This window comes from Scylla paramamosain, chromosome 13, assembly GCF_035594125.1.
Source record: "Scylla paramamosain isolate STU-SP2022 chromosome 13, ASM3559412v1, whole genome shotgun sequence".
Classification (NCBI taxonomy): domain Eukaryota; kingdom Metazoa; phylum Arthropoda; class Malacostraca; order Decapoda; family Portunidae; genus Scylla; species Scylla paramamosain.
The window spans coordinates 10,752,501-10,778,118 of record NC_087163.1 but is presented as its reverse complement, the minus strand read 5'-3'; the positions used below and the strand labels follow the sequence as shown (position 1 = coordinate 10,778,118).

Here is a 25,618-nt window from a genome sequence, read left to right as displayed (position 1 = left end):
CTATGGTGAAATGGGCTGCAGACTGTCCTTGAAGGTCCATATCCTAGATGCTCACCTCAACAACCTCAGGGAGAATATGGGAGCATATTCAGAGGAACAAGGGGAACGCTTCTACCAAGATATAATGAACTTTGAACAGAGATATCAATGAAAACATGATGGGAGACTACATTTGTACGATACGATATGATTACATATGATCGTTTAAACCTGTAGTACACTCCGCTAAGGGAACAAGCGGCAGCCAAGAAAAATGTGGTAGTGTGGAACATATAGTCGCACTCCGTTTAATTACAGATTTGTGTAGGCACAAGAAACTGTTACTGTATGTATCATTTCTAGACTTTTCTTTTGCGTATGATCGCGTTCCAAGGAAAAAGTTATTCATGATGTTGAGTAAGCTAGGGTGCGGCACGGTGATGTTGGCGGCGCTAATAGCCACGTACTGTGTCTCGCAAGTGTCCCCTACCTAATGCTTGCTCTTTGTGCTGTTGGTAAATGATCTTATAGGTTTAATCTAAGACAGGTGTGGCCGGGATGGAATCCTTCAATATGTTCTGGTTATGAATGAAAAGTGAAAGCGTCTTGGCCACCCGTTGCCGCCACTGTTGTGATTGATTTGCTGTCACCACTGTCTTGCCACTTGCCGCCTCTTTTGAGATGATGCTTGCCTCAGTTGATGATGCTTGCCACCGCTGGATCAGATGAGGAGCTTGGTGTGGTGGTAGTGTGAAGGACCGGGTATTGAGCTTGGTATTGTTATTAGCGTGGAGATCGTGGGTGGTGGTTTGATATTGTTGATGTATGCAAGTAAAAGACACGATTAATGAGAGTTCTTCTTGATTTAATAATGTAGAGAATGTGCACATGTAATACGAGACAATTAATTACAGCCGTGACGACTGATTCTCTCTCTCTCTCTCTCTCTCTCTCTCTCTCTCTCTCTCTCTCTCTCTCTCTCTCTCTCTCTCTCTCTCTCTCTCTCTCTCTCTCTGAACTGATATGAACTGGACTGGTCGTGAACTGATGATGAACTGAGGAGTGTCTCTCCAGACAAGACTGACTGACTGCGACTGACTGACTGACTGACTGAGACTGGCTCTAGTTATGAATGCGGGCTCTGTTTGTGTGAGCGTAAGTGGATCACAAATACAACTTCTAAGACGAAGAATGACCAATGAGATACCAAGATTGGGGCGAATTGACCAATGACAGCGGTCGTTATTTTAACCAATGACCAGGGAGAAGGACTCAGATGAGAACGCAGGTATTTTTCCTAAGGAAGTGAATTCCCTTGAGAGGTTAAAATTAGAACAGACTGGCTAGCCATGGGCACACGTGGGATGAATACGAGTATATGAACACACAGCATGTGAAATGGATATATAAAATTATATATATGATTATATATATATATATATATATATATATATATATATATATATATATATATATATATATATATATATATATATATATATATATATATATATATATATATATAAATAATTGTTAAGATTCATACCAATGGTTGTATGTATTAATGTATATGGACGATATAGTGCTTCTGTCCACTACAAGAGAAGGCATGATGAACAAGTTAAGGTGGCTTCAGGATTGGTATATTAACAATGGTATGAACGTGAATGCAATAAATAAGACAATTTTTCGCTATTAATGGTACTACATGGAGGAGGCAGTAGACACCAGCCGAAACGATAATTACTCCCAGTGAGGTCTAAAGCACTGTTCAGGGGATGCTGTGAACTTATCATTAAACCCAGCTGTGACCTCACTGAACGTTTTCCTTTGTGTCTCACAACACAAGGGGGCAGTCACAGCCTGCCCTCTAAAAACAACTCTCTTCCTCCATACAAAACTACAAGCACCTAATAACACACATACCCTTCACTCAAAAATTTAAAAATCATCATGGCGACTCCTACACCAGCCTCGGAGTCCCCATCTGGGGAGGGGACCATAAATGTCCCCAGGTCGGACTGCCTTTCTGCCGACGACCCTAAGTGTCTTGACACCCCCCTCAACTTTTTCTTCATTAACTTCTGCAACATTCGCGGTCTAAGATATAATTTTCAATCTGTAGAACACCACCTCTCCTCTTCTAAACCTCATCTTCTTTTCCTCGCTGAAACTCAGGTGTCTGAGGCAACTCACAGTAGCCCCTTTTCTGTTCCCTCCTACTTTCTCTATCCTCATTTTCGATACAAAGCTGGATGCTGCGTTTATGTGCGCAATGACTCTCGTGCCCACGCTCTTGAATCTTCTGAGTTTTCCACCATCTGGCTACGACTACAGAGTCACTCTCTAACTAAATTTATCGGTGCTGTATACCTCTCTCCTAACTCCTCTGACTATAAGAAATTCTTTGACTATTGAACTTCCAAAGTGGAGCACATTCTGACCCTCTTCCCTTTTGCAGAGGTCTCCATTCTTGGAGACTTCAGTGTTCACCACCAGCTTTGGCTTACCTCTCCCTTCACTGACCATCCTGGTGAACTAGCCTACAAGTTTGCACTCTACTCGTATTCCTGACCGTCTTGGAGATACGCCCAACATTCTTGACCTTTTCCTGACCTCTAATCCTTCTGCTTATGCTGTCACCCTTTCTTCTCTGTTGGGTTCCTCCAATCACAATCTCATATTTGTATCTTGTCCTATCGCTCCAATCCCTCCTCAGGATCCCCCTAAGCGAATATGCTTCTGGCGATTTGCCTCTGTTAGTTGGGGGGACCTGAGGAGGTATTTTGCTGATTTTCCTTGGAATGACTACTGCTTCTGTGTCAGAGACCCGTCTTTGTGTTCTGAGCGCATAACAGAGCTGATAGTGTCTGGCATGGAGGCGTACATTCCTCACTCTTTTTCTCGTCGTAAAACTTCTAAACCTTGGTTTAACACAGCTTGTTCTCGTGCTATACATGATAGAGGTGGCCTACAAAAGGTACTTAGCCTTCCATCACCAGAATCTCATGCACTTTATATTTCTGCCCGGTACCATGCCAAGTCTGTTCTCCAACTAGCCAAAAACTCCTTCATTAACATAAAGTGTCAAAACCTTTCAAGATCTAACTCCCCTCGTGACTTCTGGCATCTAGCCAAAAATATCTCCAATAACTTTGCTTCTTCTTCTTTCCCTCCTTTATTTCAACCAGATGGCACCATTGCTATCACATCTATTTCTAAAGCTGAACTCTTCGCTCAAACCTTTGCTAAAAGCTCTATTTTGGACGATTCTGGGCTTGTTCCTCCCTCTCCTCCACCCTCTGACTACTTCATGCCACCTGTTAAAATTCTTCGCAATGATGTTTTCCATGCCCTCGCTGGCCTAAACCCTCGGAAGGCTTATGGACCTGTTTCCTATTGTTCCCCGAAAATGTGCCTCCGTGCTTGCAACTTGCCTAGTCAAACTGTTTCAGCTCTGTCTGTCAACATCTACCTTTCCTTCCTGCTGAAAGTTTACCTACATTCAACCTGTACCTAAAAAGGGTGACCGTTCTAATCCCTCAAACTACCGTCCTTTTGCTTTAATTTCCTGCCTATGTAAAGTTTTTGAATCTATCCTCAATAGGAAGATTCTTAAACATCTATCACTTCACAACCTTCTATCTGACCGCCAGTACGGGTTCCGTCAAGGCAGCTCTACTGGTGATCTTCTGGCTTTCCTTACGGAGTCTTGGTCATCCTCTTTTAGAGATTTTGGTGAAACTTTTGCTGTTGCCTTGGACATATCAAAAGCTTTTGATAGAGTCTGGCACAAAGCTTTGATTTCCAAACTACCCTCCTACGGCTTCTATTCTTCTCTCTGTAACTTTATCTCAAGTTTCCTTTCTGGCCTTTCATATTGCTGCTGTGGTAGACTGTCACTGTTCTTCTTCTAAATCTATTAACAGTGGTGTTCCTCAGGGCTCTGTCCTGTCACCCACTCTCGTCTTATTATTCATTAATGATCTTCTAAACCAAACTTCTTGTCCTATCCACTCTTACGCTGATGATACCACCCTGCAGTTTTCCACGTCTTTTCATAGACGTCCAACCCTTCAGGAGGTAAACATTTCACGCAGAGAAGCCACAGAACGCTTGACTTCTGATCTTTCTAAAATTTCTGATTGGGGCAGAGCAAACTTGGTATTGTTCAATGCCTCAAAAAATCAATTCCTCCATCTATCAACTCGACACAACCTTCCAGACAACTATCCCCTCTTCTTCAATGACACTCAACTGTCCCCCTCTTCTACTCTGAACATCCTCGGTCTGTCCTTTACTTATAATCTGAACTGGAAACTTCACATCTCATCTCTAATTAAAACAGCTTCTATGAAGTTAGGTGTTCTGAGACGTCTCCGCCAGTTTTTCTCACCCCCCCAGCTGCTAACTCTGTACAAGGGCCTTATCCGTCCATGTATGGAATATGCTTCATATATCTGGGGTGGTTAAACTCATACTGCTCTTCTAGACAGGGTGGAATCGAAACCTTTTCGTCTCATCAACTCCTTTCCTCTAACTGACTGTCTTCAGCCTATCTCTCACCGCCGCAATGTTGCACCTCTAGCTGTCTTCTACCGCTATTTTCATGCTAACTGCTCTTCTGATCTTGCTAACTGCATGCCTCCCCTCCTCCTGCGGCCTCGCTGCACAAGACTTTCTTCTTTCTCTCACCCCTATTCTGTCCACCTCTCTAACACAAGAGTTAACCAGTATTCTCAATCATTCATCCCTTTCTCTGGTAAACTCTGGAACTCCCTGCCTGCTTTTGTATTTCCACCTTCCTATGATTTGAATTCCTTCAAGAGGGAGGTTTCAAGACACTTATTCATCAATTTTTTATTACTGCTTTGACCCTTTTATGGGACTGGCATTTCAGTGGGCATTTTTTTTATTGGATTTTTGTTGCCCTTGGCTAGTGTCCTTCCTACACAAAAAAAAAAAAAAAAAAAAAAAACTGTACAATATCGTGTGTCTTTTATTTTGGATAATATTTATGTAGAGTGGTGTCACAAATACACGCATTTAAGACTAAAACCCTTTCATTTGCGATGTCAATCCATCATCAGCAGTCTCTGAATACGCGAGGATGAAAACATGCCATTTGTTGAAATTTATATCCTTTGTTAATAAGAACAGAGATTCTCCGTTTTATGCAAATAAACGTATTTTTGATGCAGCATTAACTAGTTACATTTTGTTTGGTTGTGAATCTTAATTGTTATCCGATTTAATGCCTATTGTCAAACTATACTATATGGGTATCAAAGCATTGTTTGAGGTTAGGATGACAATACGAGTATAAGAACATAAGAACGTAAGAAATAATTGAAGCTGCAAGAAGCCACCAGGCTTCATACAGTCCCTGTATGAAATATACCTACCTATTTCACCTATCATCCCCATCCATAAACCCGTCTAATCTTTTCTTAAAGCTCCCTAATGTCTTAACACTAACAACATGATTACTGTGTCCGTTCCATTCATCTTTCATTCTTTTTGAGAACCAATTTCTTCCTATCTCTTTCTTAAACCCGTTATTTCTTGTTCTGTCCTGGCTGCTGATCCTAAGAATTTTGCTTGTTATAACCCTTATACCACTTAAAGACTTCTATCAGGTCCCCTCTTAACCTACGTCTCTAAAGAATGTTAATTTAACAGTTTCAGTCTCGGCTCGTATGGAATACTCATCATCCCCCTGTATCCTTTTAGTCATTCTCCTTTGTACTGATTCGAATAGACGTATATCATTCCTGTAATGTGGGGACCAGAACTGCACAGCATAGTCTAGATGAGGTCTGACGAGCAACAAATGTAACTCTAATATTACTTCGGGCCTTCTACTTTTAACACTCCAAAAAAATTTAACCCAATACCCTATTTGCCCTGTTTTTGGCCTCTATGCATTGTTTTTTTAGACGGAATTCAGAGCTAACTATAACTCCTATTTTCCTTTCGTACCCTGAACCATGTTTATTGTATACCCACTGTGTGGTTTTCCTCTACTTACGGTAAGTACTTTGCACTTGTTGATATTAAACTGCATTTGCAATCTCTCCGTTCATTCATTCATCCTATCTAAATCTCCCTGCAAGACGATGGCATCCGATTCTGACGTAATTAATCTACCATCTTTGTGTCATCTACAAATTTACTGACATTACTACTAATTCCACTATCCAAGTAACTTATATATATATATATTAAAAACAGCAATGGTCCTAACACTGATCCCTGTGGCACCCCATTAATTCCATGACCCCAGTCTGATATAGAGCCGTTTATTACAACTCTCTGTCGCCTGTCGCTTAGCCATGACCTTATCCAGCATAACTTAATTTTACTGACATTACTACTAATTCCACTATCCAAGTAACTGATATATATTAAAAACAGCAATGGTCCTAACACTGATCCCTGTGGCACCCCATTAATTCCATGACCCCAGTCTGATTTAGAGCCGTTTATTACAACTCTCTGTCTCCTGTCGCTTAGCCATGACCTTATCCAGCATAACTTAATAAGTTCGTCAGGTAGGACTTTCCTTTCGTGAAGCCATGCTGTGACTGATTTCTGAAGCTATGTTTGTCTAAATGCTCCCTAGTGCTCTTCGCTATTATTGATTCCATTATTTTACCTACAACAGAAGTTAAACTGACATGTCTATAATTAGACGCTAAAGTTTTATCTCCTTTCTTAAAGATGGGTACTACATTAGCTTGCCTCCACATTACTGGTACCTCACCTGACTCAAGTGATTTCCTAAAGACAGAAACCAACGGATCACTAATAACCTCTTTGCATTCCTTAAATACTCTGGGATATATTTCCTCTGGTCCTGGTGTCTCGAACTTTTTAGCCTATCTATCTACTGTTCCACTATCTCCTTAGTTATGGCAATGTCTGTCAGGTTCTCATTCTCATCTGCTCTAAACATCTGTTCACTGTTTGGCATATCCTGCATACTTTCCTGTGTGAGAATTTTACTAATCTCCCCAGAACTAACCAGCTCCCCATGTACTGCCTTTAATGGACATATAGTTTCCTTATTCTTCGTCCTATATACATGATAAAATCCCTTGGGTGTCCGTCTTCGTTTGACTGGCTACCCTTAATTCATAATTCCTTTTAGCTTTCCTCGTTAACCTCCTGACTGTTTTAACTAATTCATTATGTTGTGGCCTTAAAACCTCTTCCCCTGCCTTTAATCTCGTACATATTTCTCTTCAGCCCTATATAGTGTTTTAATCTAACAGTCATCCATTTAGGGTTATTTTTCTGTGATCTTATTGCTCTATACGGGATGTTTGCTAACTGTCTATCTACGAAATATTTAAACAACTCATCTACATTTACTTTACCTAATCCCCTCATCTCGGCCCCTTCCATCCTCTCCACTCCCTCATCTACTCGTCTCGACCTCACCTTTCCCATCTCAGCATGACCTGACCCTACAACATACTCACACATATCTCTCCCTCTTTCCTTTCGCGTTCTCCTGGACACTTCTTCCCTCCTATTCCCTTACACCCTCACACCTCACCTCACCTCTCTCATCCTGCCTTATCTCTCTCAACTCCGTCCTGGACCTGACCGCACCCTGCATCCGTTGCCAGTCAACTCCTTGGAGGTACCTTTTAAATTCCTCAAAATATGCTTTCCTGAAGTCAGGTATTTTACTAGTGTTTTTGCTTCTAAAAGTTTCCTCCCATTTTAATTTGTACCCAATTTTTCAATGGTTACTGTTACCTAGCTGTCTTCCAAAATATTCCCAAAAATTCCCAAAATTAAAATCTCCTACCACACATATACGACTGTACCTGCCTGTTCTATATATTTCCTGCCATAGTGAGGTGTTAATTTCCTTTGCACTGTTCGGTGGCCTGTACACTACTCCCAGTACTACTGACTGTGATCTTTCCTTAATATCTACCAATATCGACTCTGTTTTACAATCTGTTTTAATTTTACTGTTAATACTGTAATGTGTCCTTAACGTATAACGCGACTCCTCCTCCTCTCCTATTTTCCCTGTCTTGATAGAATAGTGTATAACCATCCATCTTAACCTCTGGATTAGATACTTTTCCTGACATATCTAACGAAATTTCTGTTAAAGCAATGATATCAATTTTTTTCTACACACGCTTTTCTTCTAAGCAAGTTTATTTTATGTAAAATATATTTGTGTAGTAAACACAAGCTATTTCTCACCTTCTCTGATCTAGTTACCTTTCTAGATTTAACTGATTTGTCTTTTATTTCGATTTCACAATCCTTCCTCCCTCCTGACTAACGAAAAAACCGCTAACCTAACCTAACCTAATGTGTAATGAGATGTGCTACATAGAGCCTGGCTACGTGCCTCTGCCTTCCCTAGTACGTCGCCAAAAAAAAGGCACTTCTTCCGTGGTGTGTGGGAATAAAGGCAAGCCATGCGGGATGACCCTCTACTTTACATCATCAATGTATAAATCCAGAATGACAATCCCGTGAGTAGGCTAATAAACGACTTACTTTCCCGGGACACTGATGATATTGCCGTGGCTAAGGAAAACCTCCACCACTTCATATTAACATCAGCAGCATCTCGCCCCTGTGCCTACAACCCAGATTTGGTACACATATACATAAGATATATAAGTTATACAGGGTGTAACGCGAGTTTCTGCAAATACTGAGAGATGAAAGAACGTATAAAATGTAGAAAATGTTCTCTACACACATATGCATCCTCATTTTCAATCTAAAGCTGGATGTTGTGTTTATGTGCGCAACGACTTAACCTCCTCTCGTGCCCATGTTCTTGAATATTCCGAGTTTTTCACCATCTGGCTACGACTATAGAGCCACTCTCAAACTAAATTTATCTGTGATGTATACCTCTCACTTAATTCTTCTGACTATAAGAAATTCTTTGACTACTTAACTTCCAAAGTGGAGCACATTCTGACTTTTTTTTTCCCCTTTTGCAGAGATCTCCATTCTTGGAGACTTCATTGTTCACTACCAGCTTTGGTTTTCTTCTCCCTTCACTGACCATCCTGGTGAGCTAACCTTCAACTTTGCTATCCTCCACAACTAAAGCAATTGGTGCAACACCCTGACCGTCTTGGAGATACGCTCAATATTCTTGACCTTTTCCTAACCTCTAATGCTTCTGCTTATGCTGTCACCCTCTCTTCTCTGTTGGGCTCCTCCGATCACAATCTCATATCTACGTCTTGTCCTATCGCTCCAATCCCTCCTTAGTTCCCCCTAAGCGAAGGTGCCTCTAGCGTTTTGCCTCTGCTATATGGAAGGACCTGAGGGGGTATTTTGCTGATTTTCCTTGGAATAACTACTATTTCCGTGTCAGAGATCTGTCTGTGTGTGCTGAACGCATAACAGAAATAATAGTGTCTGGCATGGAGGCGTACATTCCTCACTCTTTTTCTCGACCTAAACTTCCAAACCTTGGTTTAACACAGCTTGTTCACGTGCTATACATGATAGAAGTTGGCCCATAAAAGGCACTTAAGCTTTCCATCACTAGAAGCTCATGCACATTATGATGCTGTCCGGAACCATGTCAAGTCCAACTAGCCAAAAACTCCTTCATTAACATAAAGTGTCAAAATCTTTCAAGGTCTAAACCCCCCTTGTGACTTCTGGCATCTAGCCAAAAATATCTCCAATAACTTTCCTTCTTCTTCTTTCTCTCCTTTATTTCAACCAGATGGCACTACAGCTATCACATCTATCTCTAAAGCTGAACTCTTCGCTCAAACCTTTGCTAAAAAACTCAGGGCTAAAAATTCAGGGTTTGTTCCTCTCTCTCCTCCACCCTTTGACTACTTCATGCTACCTATTAAAATTCTTCGCAATGATGTTTTCCATGCCCTCGTTGGCCTAAACCCTCGGAAGACTTATGGACCTAATGAGATCCCTCCTATTGTTCTCCGAAACTGTGCCTCCGTGCTTCCACCTTGCCTAGTCAAACTCTTTCAACTGTGTCTGTCAACATCTACCTTTCCTTCTTGCTAGAAGTTTGCCTACATTCAGTCCGTTCTTAAAAAGGGTGACCATTCTAATCCTTCAAACTACCGTCCTAGTGTTTTAATTTCCTGTCCTGCCTATCTAAAGTTTTTGAATCTTTTCTCAACAGGAAGATTCGTAAAGATCTATCACTTCACAACCTTCTATCTGATCGCCAGTATGGGTTCCGTCAAGGCTGCTCTACTGGTGAACATCTGACTTTCCTTACTGAGTCTTGGTCTTCCTCTTTTAGAGATTTTTATGAAACTTTTGCTGTTGCCATGGATATATCAAAAGCTTTTGATAGAGTCTGGCACTAAGCTTAGATTTCCAAACTACCCTCCTACGGCTTTTATCCTTTTCTCTATAACTTCATCGCAAGTTTTCTTTCTGACCATTCTATTGCTCCTGTGGTAGACTGTCACTGTTCTTCTCCTAAATCTATTAACAATGGTGTTCCGCATGGTTCTGTCCTGTCACCCACTCTCTTCTTATTATTCATCAATGACCTTCTAAATCAAAATTTTTATCCTATCCACTCCTACGCTGAATCCACCCTGCACTTTACCACGTCTTTTCATAGACGTCCAACACTTCAGAAAGTAAACATTTCACCCAGCGAAGCCACAGCCTGACTTCTGATCTTTCTAAAATTTCTGATTGAGGAAGAGCAAACTAGGTATTGTTCAATGCCTCAAAAACTTAATTCCTCCATCTATCATCTCGACACAACCTACCAGACAACTATCCCCTCTTCTTAAATGACACTAAACTGTCTCCCTCTTCTACAGTGAACATCCTCGCTCTGTCCTTTACTCATAATTTGAATTATACACTTCACATCTGATATCTAGCTAAAACAGCTTATATGAAGTTAAGTGTTCTGAGATGTCTCCGCCTGTTTTTCTCACCCCGCAACTGTTAACTCTGTACAAGGGCCCTATCCTAAGTGCGGAACGATCTATCCTGCTTTCGTGTCCACGCTCTTGAATCTTCTGAGTTTTCCACCATCTGGCTACGACTACAGAATCACTCTCAAACTAAATTTATCTGTGCTGTATGCCTCTCATTTAACTCCTCTGACTATAAGAAATTCTTTGACTATTTAACTTCCAAAGTAGAACACATTCTGATTATCTTTCCTTTTGCAGAGATGTCCATTCTTAGAGACTTTAATGTTCACCAGTAGCTTTGGCTTTTCCTACTCTTTACTGACCATCCTGGTGAACTAGCCTTCAACTTTCCTATCCTTCACGACCTAGAGCAATTGGAGCAACACTACTCATATTCCTGACCATCTTGTAGATACGCCCAAGATTGTTGACCTTTTCCTGATCTCTGATCCTTCTGCTTATGCTGTCACCATCTCTTCTCCGTTGGGCACCAACGATCACAATCTCATATATGTATCTTGTCCTTTTGCTCCAATCCCTCCTCAGGATCCCCCTAAGCGGAGGTGCTTCTGGCGTTTTGCCTCTGCTAGTTGGGGGGACCTGAGGAGGTATTTTGCTGATTTCCCTTGGAATGACTACTGCTTCCGTGTCAGAGATCCGTCATTGTGTGCTGAGCGCATAACAGAGGTAATAGTGTCTGGCATGGAGGCGTACATTCCTCACTCTTTTTCTTGTTCTAAACCTTCTAAACCTTGGCTTAACACAGCTTGTTCTCGTGCTATACATGATAGAGAGGTGGCCCACAAAAGGTACTTAAGCCTTCCTTCACCAGAATCTCATGCACTTTATATTTCTGCCCGGAACAATGCCAAGTCTGTTCTACGAGTTGTCAAAACTTCTTCATTAAGAGAAAGTGTCAAAATCTCTAAAGATCGAAGGAACTCCCCTCATGACTTCTGACATATAGCCCAAAAAATATCCAGATGGCACTGCTGCTATTACATCTATGTCTAAAGCTAATTTCTTTGCTCAAATCTTTGATAATAACTTTACCCTGGACGATTCAGGGCTTGTTCCTCCCTCTCCTCCACCCTCTGACTAATTCATGCTACCTATTAAAATTCTTTGCATTAATGTTTTCTTTTCCTTCGCTGGCCTAAATCCCTCAGAAGGCTTATGGACCTGATGGGGTCCCTCTTTTTGTTCTCCGTAACTCTGCTTCCGTGCTTGTACCTTGCCTAGTCAAACTCTTTCAACTCTGTCTGTAAACATATACTTTTCTTCTTGCTGGAAGTTTGCCTACATTCAGCCTGTCCCTACAAATCTAACCTAACCTAAAAATGGTGACCGTTTTAATCCCTCAAATTACCGTTCTATTGCTTTAATTTTCTGCCTACTTAAAGTTTTTGAATTTATCCTAGACAGGAAGGTTCTTAAACACCTATCACTTCACAACCTTCTATCTGATCACCAGTATGGGTTCGTCAATGCCGCTCTACTGGTGTTCTTCTGGCTTTCCTTACTGAGTCTTGGTCATCCTCTTTTAAAGATTTTGGTGAAACTTTTGCTGTTGTCTTAGATATATCAAAAGTTTTTAATAAAGTCTGGCACAAAGCTTTGATTTTCAAACTACCCTTCTACGGCTTCTATCATTTTCTCTGTAACTTCATCTTAAGTTTCCTTTCTAACCGTTCTAATGCTGCTGTGGTAGAAGGTGGTGTTCCTTAGGGTTCTGTCCTGTCACCCACTCTCTTATTATTCATCAATGACCTTCTAAACCAAACTTCTTGTCCTATTCACTCCTACGCTGATGATACCACCTTGCACTTTTCCACGTCTTTTCATAGACGTCCAACACATCAGAAAGTAAACATTTCACCCAGGGAAGCCACATAACGCCTGACGTCTGATCTTTCTAAAATTTCTGATAGGGGTAGAGCAAATTTGGTATTGTTCAATGCCATCCATCTATCAACTCGACACAACCTTCCAGACAACTATCCCCTCTTCTTCAATGACACTCAACTGTTCTCCTATTCTACACTGAACACCTCGGTCTGTCCTTTACATATAATCTGAACTGGAAACTTCACATATTATCTCTAGTTAAAATAGTTTCTATGAAGTTATGAGTTAAAATAGTTTCTATGAAGTTATGAGTTCTGAGACGTCTCCGCCAGTTTTTCTCACCCCCCAGCTGCTAACTCTGTATTCGTCCATGTATGGAGTATGTTTCACATGTCTGGGGGGTTTCCACTCATACCGCTCTTCTAGACAGCGTGGAATCAAAAGCTTTTCATCTCATCAACTCTCTCCTCTAACTGACTATCTTCAGCCTCTCTGTTTCAATGCCGATATGTTGCATCTCTAACTATCTTCTACCAGTACTTTCATGGTAACTTCTCTTTTGATCTTATTAACTGCATGCCTTCCCTCCTCCCGCGACCTCGCTGCACAAGACTTTTTTCTTTCTCTCATCGCAATTCTGTCCACCTTTATAATGCAAGAGTTAACCAGTATTCTCAATCATTCATCCCTTTCTCTAGTAAACTCTGGAACTCTCTACCTGCTTCTGTATTTCCACCTTCCTATGACTTGAATTCCTTCAAGAGGGAGGTTTCATGACACTTACCCTTCAATTTTCTTACTTTCGCTTTTGACTCTTTTCTAGGACTGGCGTCCTAGTGTTTTTTTTTTTATTTATTTATTTTTTATTGGGTTTTTGTTACCCTTGGCCAGTGTCCCATATATATATATATATATATATATATATATATATATATATATATATATATATATATATATATATATATATATATATATATATATATATATATATATATATATATATATATATATATATATATATATATATTCTTCATCCCCCATATAAATGCTATCAAACAGCGGAAGATCATGAAATGCCAGAGGTTACTAGAGGTCTAGAGACACACACACACACACACACACACACACACACACACACACACACACATACGGAGACTTACACACACACACACACACACACACATTTATATTTTTTATTTATGAATTTACTGATATATTTATTGATATATTCTACAGTACATTCCCTGTTACTTAAAATATTTTATGTTATCGTCTTTTCAGGTTGACGTGATGGATATGCGGCTTCATGTTGATATTACGATGGTTATCTCTTGGTTTGACTTGAGACTGCAGTATAAAAACTTAAAGCCGCATGCAGATCTCAATCACATTACGGTCAGTCATTGAAAAAAAAAAATAAATAAATAAAACTACGCATTATTTTTGTTCAAATATACACAGTTTATCAACGTATCATTCAAAAGACTTAAAAAATATATAAGATATATATATTTTGCAGGTGTCGTCAGTATGGCTTCCCACAGTTGAGTTCATCAATGCTGACTTTGCCAGCGTCCACAAAACAGAGCCTACGCTTATTGTAGAAAAGCTTTCTCCGCCTAAGAAAGATGAGACGAAACGACCAAGCAGAGGTAGGTGGAAAATGTTGCGAAATTAATGATAAGCAAATGATATATATATATATATATATATATATATATATATATATATATATATATATATATATATATATATATATATATATATATATATATATATATATATATATATATATATATATATATATATATATATATATATATATATATATATATATATATATATATATATATATATATATATATATATATATTCATATATATAAGGCCGCTCTACTGGTGATCTTCTGGCTTTTCTTACTGAGTCTTGATCATCCTCTTTTAGAGATTTTGGTGAATCTTTTGCTGTTGCCTTGGATATATCAAAAGCTTTTGATAAAGTCTGGCACAAAGCTTTGATTTCCAAACTATCCTCCTACAGCTTCTATCCTTCTCTCTGTAACTTCATCGCAAGTTTCCTTTCTGACCGTTCTATTGCTGCTGTGGTAGACGGTCACTGTTCTTCTCCTAAATCTATTAACAGTGGTGTTCCTCATGGTTCTGTCCTATCACCCACTCTCTTCTTATTATTCATTAATGATCTTCTAAACTAAACTTCTTGTCCTATCCACTCCTACGTTGATGATACCACCCTGCACTTTTCCACGTCTTTTCATAGACGTCCAACCCTTCAGGAGGTAAACATTTCACGCAGGGAAGCCACAGAACGCTTGACTTCTGATCTTTCTAAAATTTCTGATTGGGGCAGAGCCAACTTGATATTGTTCAATGCCTCAAAAACTCAATTCCTCCATCTATCAACTCAACAAAACCTTCCAGACAACTATCCCCTCTTCTTCAATGACACTCAACTGTCCCCCTCTTCTACACTGAACATCCTCGGTCTGTCCTTTACTTATAATCTGAACTGGAAACTTCACATCTCATCTCTAGCTAAAACAGCTTCTATGAAGTTAGGTGTTCTGAGACGTCTCCGCCAGTTTTTCTCACCCCCCCAGCTGCTAACTCTGTACAAGGGTCTTATCCATCCATGTATGGAATATGCTTCACATATCTGGGGGGGTTAAACTCATACTACTCTTCTAGACAGGGTGGAATCGAAACCTTTTCGTCTTATCAACTCCTCTCCTCTAACTGACTGTCTTCAGCCTATCTCTCACCACTGCAATGTTGCACCTCTATCTGTCTTCTACCGCTATTTTCATGCTAACTGCTCTTCTGATCTTGCTAACTGCATGCCTCCCCTCCTCCTGCAGCCTCGCTGCACAAGACTTTCTTCTTTTTCTCACCCCTATTCTGTCCACCTCTCTAACGCAAGAGTTAACCAGTATTCTCAGTCATTCATCCCTTTCTCTGGTAAACTCTGGAACTCCCTGCCTGCTTCTGTATTTCCACCTTCCTATGACTTGAATTCCTTCAAGAGGGAGGTTCCAAGACACTTATTGATCAATTTTTGACCACTGCTTTGACCCTTTTAGGGGACTGGCATTTCAGTGGGCATTTTTTTACTAGATTTTTGTTGCCCTTGGCCAGTGTCCTTCCTACATAAAAAAAAAAAAAGATTCAAAACTTTAGATAGGCAGAAAATTAAAGCAATAGGACGGTAATTTGAGGGGTTAGAACGGTCACCCTTTTTAGGAACAGGTTGAATGTAGGCAAAGTTCCAGCAAGAAGGAAGGGTACATGTTGACAGACAGAGCTGAAAGAGTTTGACTAGGCAAGGTGCAAGCACGTAGGCGCAGTTTCGGAGAACATGAGATTCTGGTGATGGAAGGCTTAAGTACCTTTTGTGGGCCACCTCTCTATGATGTATAGCACGAGAACAAGCGAAAAAGAGTGAGGAATGTACGCCTCCATGCCAGACACTATCACCTCTGTTATGCGCTCAGCACACAAAGACGGGTCTCTGACACGGAAGGAGTAGTCATTCTAAGGAAAATCAGCAAAATACCTCCTCAGGTACCCCCAACTAGCAGAGGCAAAACGCCAGAGGCACTTTCGCTTAGAGGGAACTGAGGAGGGAGGGAGCGATAGGACAGGATACAGATGTGAGATTGTGATCGCAGGAGCCCAACGGAGAAGAAAGGGTGACAGCATACGAGTAAGCAGAAGGCTTAGAGGTCAGGAAAAGGTCAACAATGTTGGGCGTATCTCCAAGACGGTCAGGAATACGAGTAGGGTGTTGCACCAATTGCTCTAGGTCGTAGAGGATAGCAAAGTTGTAGGCTAGTTCACCAGGATGGTCAGTGAATGGAGAGGAAAGCCAAAGCTGGTGGTGAACATTGAAGTCTCCAAGAATGGAGATCTCTGCAAAAGGGAAGAGGGTCAGAATGTGCTCCACTTTGGAAGTTAAGTAGTCAAAGATTTCTTATAGTCAGAGGAGTTAGGTGAGAGGTATACAGCACAGATAAATTTTGTTTGAGAGTGACTCTGTAGTCATAGCCGATGGTGGAAAACTCGAAAGATTCAAGAGCGTGGGCACGAGAGCAGGTTAAGTCATTGCGCACATAAACTCAGCATCCAGCTTTGGATCGAAAATGAGGATAGAGAAAGTAGGATGGAACAGAAAAGGGGCAACTGTCAGTTGCCGCCTCCTACACCTGAGTTTCAGTGAGGAAAAGAAGATGAGGTTTAGAAGAAGAGAGGTGGTGTTCTACAGATTGAAAATTAGATCTTAGACCGCGAATGTTGCAGAAGTTAATGAAGAAAAAGTTGAGGGAGGTGTCAAGACACTTAGGGTTGTCGACAGAAAGGTAGTCCGACCTGGGGACATTTATGGTCTCCTCATCAGACAGGGACTCCGAGGCTGGTGTATGAGTCCCTATGATGATTTTAAAATTTTTGAGTGAAGGATGTGTGTGTTATTAGGTGCTTGTAGTTTTGTGTGGAGGAAGAGAGTTGTCTTTAGAGGGCAGGCTGTGACTGCCCCCTTGTGTTGTGAGACACAAAGGGAAACGTTCAGTGAGGTCACAGCTGGGTTTAATGATAAGTTCACAGCACCCCCGGAACAGTGCTTTAGACCTCAGTGAGAGTAATTATCGTTTCGGGAGGTGTCTACAGCCTCCTCCTCACGCACACACACACACACACACACACACACACACACACATATATATATATATATATATATATATATATATATATATATATATATATATATATATATATATATATATATATATATATATATATATATATATATATATATATATATTTTCTACAGTGAACATCCTTGGTCTGTCCTTTACTTATAATCTGAATTGGAAACTTCACATCTCATCTCTAGCTAAAACAGCTTCTATGAAGTTAGGTGTTCTGAGACGTCTCCGCCAGTTTTTCTCACTCCCTTAGCTGCTAACTCTGTACATGGGCCTTATCCGTCCATATATGGAGTATGCTTCATATGTCTGGGGATGTTCCAATCATACCGCTCTTGTAGACAGCGTGGAATCAAAAGTTTTTCGTCTCATCAACTCCTCTCCTCTAACTGACTGTCTTCAGCCTCTCTTTCATCGCCGCAGTGTTGCATCTTTAGCTGTCTTCTACAGCTATTTTCATGCTAACTGCTCTTCTGATCTTGTTAACTGCATGCCAGCCCTCATTTCGCGGCCTCGCTTCACAAGACTTTCTTCTTTCTCTCACCCCTATTATGTTTACCTTTCTAATGCAAGAATTAACCAGTATTCTAAATAATTTATCCCTTTCTTTGGTAAACTCTGGAACTCCCTGTTTGCCTTTGTATTTCCATCTTCTTATGACTTGAATTTCTTCAAGGCGGAGGTTTGAAGCGACTTATTCTTCAATTTTTTACTACCCCATTGCACCTTTCTATGGGACTGGCATATATATATATATATATATATATATATATATATATATATATATATATATATATATATATATATATATATATATATATATATATATATATATATATATATGACTGGCGTCTCAGTGGGCTTTTTTTTGTTGGATTTTTGCTGCTTTTTGCCTGTGTCCCTGCTGCATAAAAAAAAAAAATAATTACTTCCAATATTTTAGTGTTTGTATGTAGGTCAGCTTTATGTAATATACTTAAATCCTTCTTTGGAGGAGGATTTAAGTATATTACATAAAGGATGATCATGTATTTGTGAATATGTTCTTATTGCTGAAAAAGCGTGGTGAACTGTTTCTGTGTACGTATTGAAGTACCTTTATGTTCACTGATTTTATGCTTTACATGCCTCTTTTGGTTTCTCCAATGTATCGAGTCTTGCAACTTGAACAAGTAAATTAATAAGTTATGTTAGAGATAAGTCCAATAGGAATACTATCTTTGAATTTAAAATAAAGAGGCAATAATAAATGTGTTGATAAAAACAAATATGTACTTGGTGTCAGGATATTGCATTTTAAGCATGGTAGTGAGTTTCTTTCTAATAGTATAGCTAAGATGGCCATAGTAAGATAATTTTATGTATTTCTTGCGTGTCATCTGTATGTCATTAGAGAAAGGCTGACTAAATTTTGCTTTTTTAAAAAATAGTAGATAGTTTATTGATGATGCTTAACGTGAAGGCATTATTGTGGAAAAATGTCCTTAAGAAATTGACCCCATGATGAAAAGCAAACCAGTTAGAAGATAAAGCGTAGCATCGATATAAGAGAGTTGTAATAGCATTAATCTTAAACAATCGAGGGATGAAAGCTAAATAATTAATTTTCAAAACTGTGAAAGTTGGTTAGCGGTAAACTGCAGTATGTAGTTGGTTGTTATTACAAGTCACAATTACATCCAGAAACGGGGTAGAACCACTGTTTGTGAATTCAATATTAGGGTGTTTGGAGTTTAAGTAACTTAGAAATCTATGGATGTGGTGACAATGTGTAAATAAAAGCAAGGTCTCATTAACATATCTTCTGTAAAACATGGGTTTAAATTCACTAGGATATTTGTTTAACCACTTGGTTTCATGGGGACATAAAACAACATTAGCAAGAATGTGGCCAAGGCAAGAAGAACCCACACTGTCAACTTGGACATATAATTTATTGTTGAACAAGAAGGGGGAGTCTTCAGTTGCCAAGTCTTATAGGCTAATAAACTTTTTTTTTTTTTTTTTTTTTTAGTATAATTCAGTATAACGGTCCTCAAATAGTTCACCACAAATTATCTAAATGGTTTCATCAACGGGAGTATTAGTGAAAAGTGACAATATCAACACTAGCCTTGAGAATATTATGAGCTTCTAATTTATTTATTTCCTTAACGAAAACAATAACTTTTTAAGGTAAGAATGGGCCTAATAGGGTTGTCAACTTAGTGAGTTTTCGGATGGCCTTGAAGGATGCCTGGAGACTAACCACTTGTGAAAAGGTGGTTTAAAATATATTTAGTGATAACCTTCAGTTTAAGGAGTCGTCTCAGAAGTCTAACTAGCTTGTCTTCAAATTTAGTAATGTAATGGAAAGGTTTATCTGTAATTAATTTAAACTTGAAAGAATCACATAAAATATGTTCAACTTTCATGGGGTAATTTTTTTTCTTATTCATAATAACTATGCCATCGGATTTTAATTTAATGAGAGAATCATAGAAAGTTTGTGATAATTCCACGAAAGAATGTTTAACTGTGATGAAATCTTGGAATGAGGAGTGATCAACTGAAGAGATGACCTTAATTAGATTTCTCCATTCCTTGGGTTTATATATAAATGTATTATTAGCTAGGTGTGTTTCGCCCACTTGATTCGTGTGTGTGTGTGTGTATATATATATATATATATATATATATATATATATATATATATATATATATATATATATATATATATATATATATATATATATATATATATATGTTACGCATAATGTGGACAATTGCCTAATGTGAACATTAGGCAGAAAATTGCCTAATGTGTACATCAAGCAAGTAGGTTGCGTAAAGTTTACAAATTGTTAACATTAGGCAAAAAATGCCTATTGTTCAAATTATGCAGCTCAATTTTGCCCAATGTGAATAAGGAAAACATAATTAATTAATGCAATATTAGTATAAGTAAAATAGGTCAATCGATCTCAGGGTTCAGTTGAGTCCAATCACAAATTTTTGCATGATCTGCCTGGGTGACAGCGCGAGTTGCATTTAATTTCTTTTCTTAGGCAGCTGCACCTTCCTGATGTACATTGAGTAGTACATTGACACTTTGTATAACCTTGCCCACCATTGCCCTAACCTAACCTAACCTAACCTAACCTAACCTAACCTAACCTAACCTAACCTAACCTAACCTAACCTAACCTTACTCGGTTATAACAAACCCAAAGCTTCGAACAACATCTTTGCTCACAACAACTCGGTAACAGACCCAAAGTTTCGAACAACATTCGAACAAAACTGTAGACACTGGTTTGTCATTCAATTCACATTAGGCAAAATACCCTTGCCTAATTTGAAAATCATGCCTAAAGTGGACATTAAGCAAGTAAGTTGCCTATTGTCAACATCGTGCAAACAAATTGCCTAATATGAAGATTAGGCAATTTCACTGCCTAATGTTCACATTAGGCAATTATCCACATTATGCGTGACATATATATATATATATATATATATATATATATATATATATATATATATATATATATATATATATATATATATATATATATATATATATATATATATATATATATATATATGAATCAAGTGAGCAAAACTCACCTAGCTTATAGTACATTAGGTTGGATTAATGACGCCAGAATCGAGCTGACGGAGGCCTTTGCTAGAATACGTTAGAGAAAATAAAGTCAATTTACTACCCTTGAAAATGAAGATGGCGGTGGTCCACCATTTTTGTTACAAGATATCGGTTTCTGGCTAAACATCTCACAGGATTGCGTAATTTTACAATTATTCTTTATTTTTCATAATTAAATATTAAATGAAGTATGTCCTATTGCTGAACAATTTTCCTCACTTTCTATATCCCTCTTCATTACAGCCTTATTTAATTAGCATAAAAATACATAATATTTAGAATATTTTATAATATAGCATTATATTGAAATGTTCAAACAGAACAATAAATAGTAATGTGATCCTACAATAAAGTCTCCGTTATTGTGCCTGTAGTATTTTCGCGGTACCTGTTTTTGGGTTACCTGTCTCGTTTACAATTCTCCCATCATTGACCATATTCCCGCTGGCTTTCAAAGTGCAGCTTACCTTTCTTCCAGATGGGGTAAATCTTTCTTAAATGACAGAAAACTGAAAACCAAAGACTTTTTGAGGCGGTTAACAACTTGAATGCATTTTTAAGCACTGTAATTTAATAATTTCTGAAATTAAGTATGATAATAATTAAGAATGATAATAATAATTCAGTCGGATCCCATCGACCTTGGATGTATTTTCCATGTCTTCTCTTAAAACTATATGCTCTACAGTGGATAGCTGAATGCATAGTGTTGACCATCTTTCAAAAATGGCCTTTTCTACCATGTACTGAAGGGGATTCCGGTAAGTTTTGAGAATTGCTTTAAAGCGATCTTAGACGATCTGAAAGACTATCGATTATGTGGCTTACCAATCGCTGCTCTCCGTTTTCGAGGGAAGGTAAGTGAAACTTAAATAGCCAGGTTGCAGTTCGGATATATATATATATATATATATATATATATATATATATATATATATATATATATATATATATATATATATATATATATATATATATATATATATATATATATATATATATATATATATATCATAACATTGTTACTTCATAGCACTATATTTATACTTTACTTTTGACACCACATGACCTCAACTCAAGCGAGGACATAGGGACAGTTTCATCAATATTAATTTTTTTTCACCTATTTGGAAATGCACTAACACCAACATATTCGACAATATATCCAATCTTTTGATGATTATCTCACTCACAGATGAAATTTACGTGGGAAGCAGCAACCCCCTGAGATTGAGACAAAGGGCAAGTGGTCCTTTCCTATGTATGATGAATCTGAGGAACTTCCCATTCGACTTGCAGCGGTGTCATTTACAACTCCGTCTCGACTCTGGCAGGGACGAATTTGTTCAATGGGGCAACGTCACTGGAATCTATTTGGGCGAGGTGAGGTTTTATAAATGTATCCCGCATTTATTATTTTAGGGTAGTAGCAAAAAATTTACTGAACTAATGTAGGAAAACTTTATCGATTAATTCTAACAATGATCACCACAAAACAGGAGTTGCTGACGGAATATGAGATAGGGGGCCTTACGGTGGACCGACAGGTGATAGAAGGCTACAGTGTGGCGATAATCAGCTTTACGATGAACCGACGTTCCAGCTTCTACATAACCTCTGCGTACTTGCCTACAACAATGTTACTGCTCATCAGCTACTCCTCTCTCTACTGCCCTAGAGATAATAGAGACCTTCGCGTGTTGATGGCTCTCACCACACTCCTGGTACTCTACTCCCTCTACCAACAAATTTCCGACAACCTCCCTAAGACATCCTACATTAAAGCTATTGACATCTGGTTTTTCTTCTGCATCACATTCATATTTTCACAGGTAGGTACTTTTGACTGATGCCGGGGAAGAAATAGTGAACAGATACTGCGAACATCGAGGATTAGAGATCAGTGTTTAATTGGGAATAAGCTTTATCTCAAACCCAACTTAGAATGTATTAATTTAAGCAGGCAATCATCCATACATTATATATATATATATATATATATATATATATATATATATATATATATATATATATATATATATATATATATATATATATATATATATATATATATATATATATATATATATATATATATATATATAATATATGTATATATATATATTATATATTATTATATTATTATATTATTATATTATTATATATTATATATTATATATCATATATTATATTATCATATATATATACGAGTATATATATATATATATATATATATATATATATATATATATATATATATATATATATATATATATATATATATATATATATATATATACGGTCATTTTACGGAATTGGTCATTTTGCAAAATACCCGGTCATTTTGGAAAATGACCAGAATATCTCTCTTTATGCAAAATGACCAAATAATTGTGGTCATTTTGAAAAATGACCACGGGTTTGGTCATTTTGAAAAATAACAAAATGACACCTGCTGGCCAATATGCAAAAATGTACAAACACGCTCGAATTATTATCCCATGCAGATACAAGTGTTTCGAAGCACTGTATGTGTGTGTGTGTGTTTGTGTGTGTGTGTGTGTGTGTGTGTGTGTGAGGGTGTTGTTAGTTCGTTTCTACAGAAGGTCGGCCGAGGACGGAAATATTCGTGCTTCTCTCATCACTTTGTGTTTGCAAGAATATTACACTCTGAAAATCTGCACAATGGAAAGTAAGAAAAGAGTTTTCCATACAAAACTTTTAGAGGCTGAGGACAGGAAAGCGACATATTGTTCTAGTTTAATACATAGAGAAGATTACGAACGAATTATTAGTCGCTTGAATGAACTTAAACAAGCTAACTAAGCTAACTAAGCTAACTAAGCAGGACTATCGTTTGTTGCAAAAATTTAAAATACTGGAGGTCACAGTAGAAGGTACCACCGTGCAAAAGTTGCAGAAGAAAGGAACTTAGTTGCGATTCATTTGTGCTGAAGATGTGTTTGATGTACTTCAAGCTATTCATCGCACAATTGGGCATGGAGGAAGAACTGCCATGTGTAATGCAACCAATGAAAAATATGCAAACATTTCACGTACCGAAATAACGCTGTTCTTGTAGTTCTGTGAGGAATGTCAGCTAAAGTAGTGTTCGGAAGTCTGTGGTTGTGAAGCCAATCATCTCCAACACCATGAATTCACGAGTTCAGGTTAGTAACCAAACAAATTTCACATAATGAACGTAAGTTATGTTACGACAGGAGTCACGTTCTTAAGTATATACTGTCTTTGTATTACTTAAATAATAATTTTGATATTATTATTATTATTATTATTATTATTATTATTATTATTATTATTATCATTATTATGATTATTATTATGATTATTATTTTACTATATCTATAATTATATTCAGCGTTAATTAACTTAAGTGTTTTATCTCTCCTCCCATCGTGATCCCTTGCATAACTGGTGGATGTATTCTTTACTATGAGGGACAAATAATTAGATGTAACAGCGGGGCCGCTATACTGTTACTACTACTACTACTACTACTACTACTACTACTACTACTACTACTACTACTACTACTACTACTACTTCTACTACTACGACTACTACTGATAATAATAAAGATGATGATGATGATGATGATGATGATGATGATATATTTGCATTATTTATAATTTTCTCTTGTTCTGTCTTTGTGGGTTAACTTGATTGATATGCAGAGTCAGCCAGATGGGAAGTACCGTTTCATTCTCAACCATCAGGATCACTTGACCAAGATGATAATTATATTATGTGTTCGAGCCCTACAGACTAAGACTGCTGAGAAGGTAGCTTTTCACCTGGTTGACATTTTCTGTGATTAAGGAGCCCCCATATTCTGCAATCGGACAATGGGAGAGATTTTTCAAATAAGGTAAATTGTTCTGTAAATTGTTCTATAAATTGTTTGTGCTAAACTCAATCAAAATTTACGTAAAATTGACATTAATTTAGTTACTGTTTTCAGTTTGTAGCTAATGAAGGAAGTTCTGGTTATGTGGCCAGATTGTAAGCTAGTTCATGGGAAACCAAGGTATTCGCAATCGCAGGACTCGGTGGAACGAGCGAACAGAGATATTGAAGCAATTCTCGCATGCTGGATGAAAGACAACAACAATACACAATGGTCACAGGGACTGCGTTTCTTTCAGTGGAAGAAAAACACACGCTTCCATTCTGGAATTGGCAGAACACCTTATGGAAGCCATGTATGGAGAAAAGCTACCTCCTCAGCAGTCTTGGTATTTCTGCAGCTGATATACCAGAAGAAATAATGAAGGGCATGGAAACAGAGGAACAGCTTGCAGAAGCACTATGTTTACCTAATGAGGAGGATCAAAGTATAGAACAGGAGGAGAGAAGTGATGAAAGCTGTGCCATTAATTGCAATTCGTGTGGTCAAAACATTCTATGTCATCCTTCTGGCCATTGTTCAGCTGTGAATGACAATGTTGATGAGCCTGTACTCTATTGCTTATGTAA

At 38.2% G+C, this 25,618-nt stretch overlaps 1 protein-coding gene across 1 annotated transcript in view; it reads left to right on the top strand.

The window, feature by feature from the left end:
* Window positions 1–25,618, top strand: part of LOC135106166 (glutamate-gated chloride channel subunit beta-like) — a 79,380-nt gene that overhangs the window by 50,325 nt on the left and 3,437 nt on the right. The window contains exons 3-6 of the mRNA XM_064014954.1: window positions 14,040–14,153; window positions 14,278–14,410; window positions 22,317–22,504; window positions 22,621–22,953. Of these exons, the coding sequence (XP_063871024.1) occupies window positions 14,040–14,153; window positions 14,278–14,410; window positions 22,317–22,504; window positions 22,621–22,953 (768 nt within the window). The remainder of the gene's footprint in view (window positions 1–14,039; window positions 14,154–14,277; window positions 14,411–22,316; window positions 22,505–22,620; window positions 22,954–25,618) is intronic.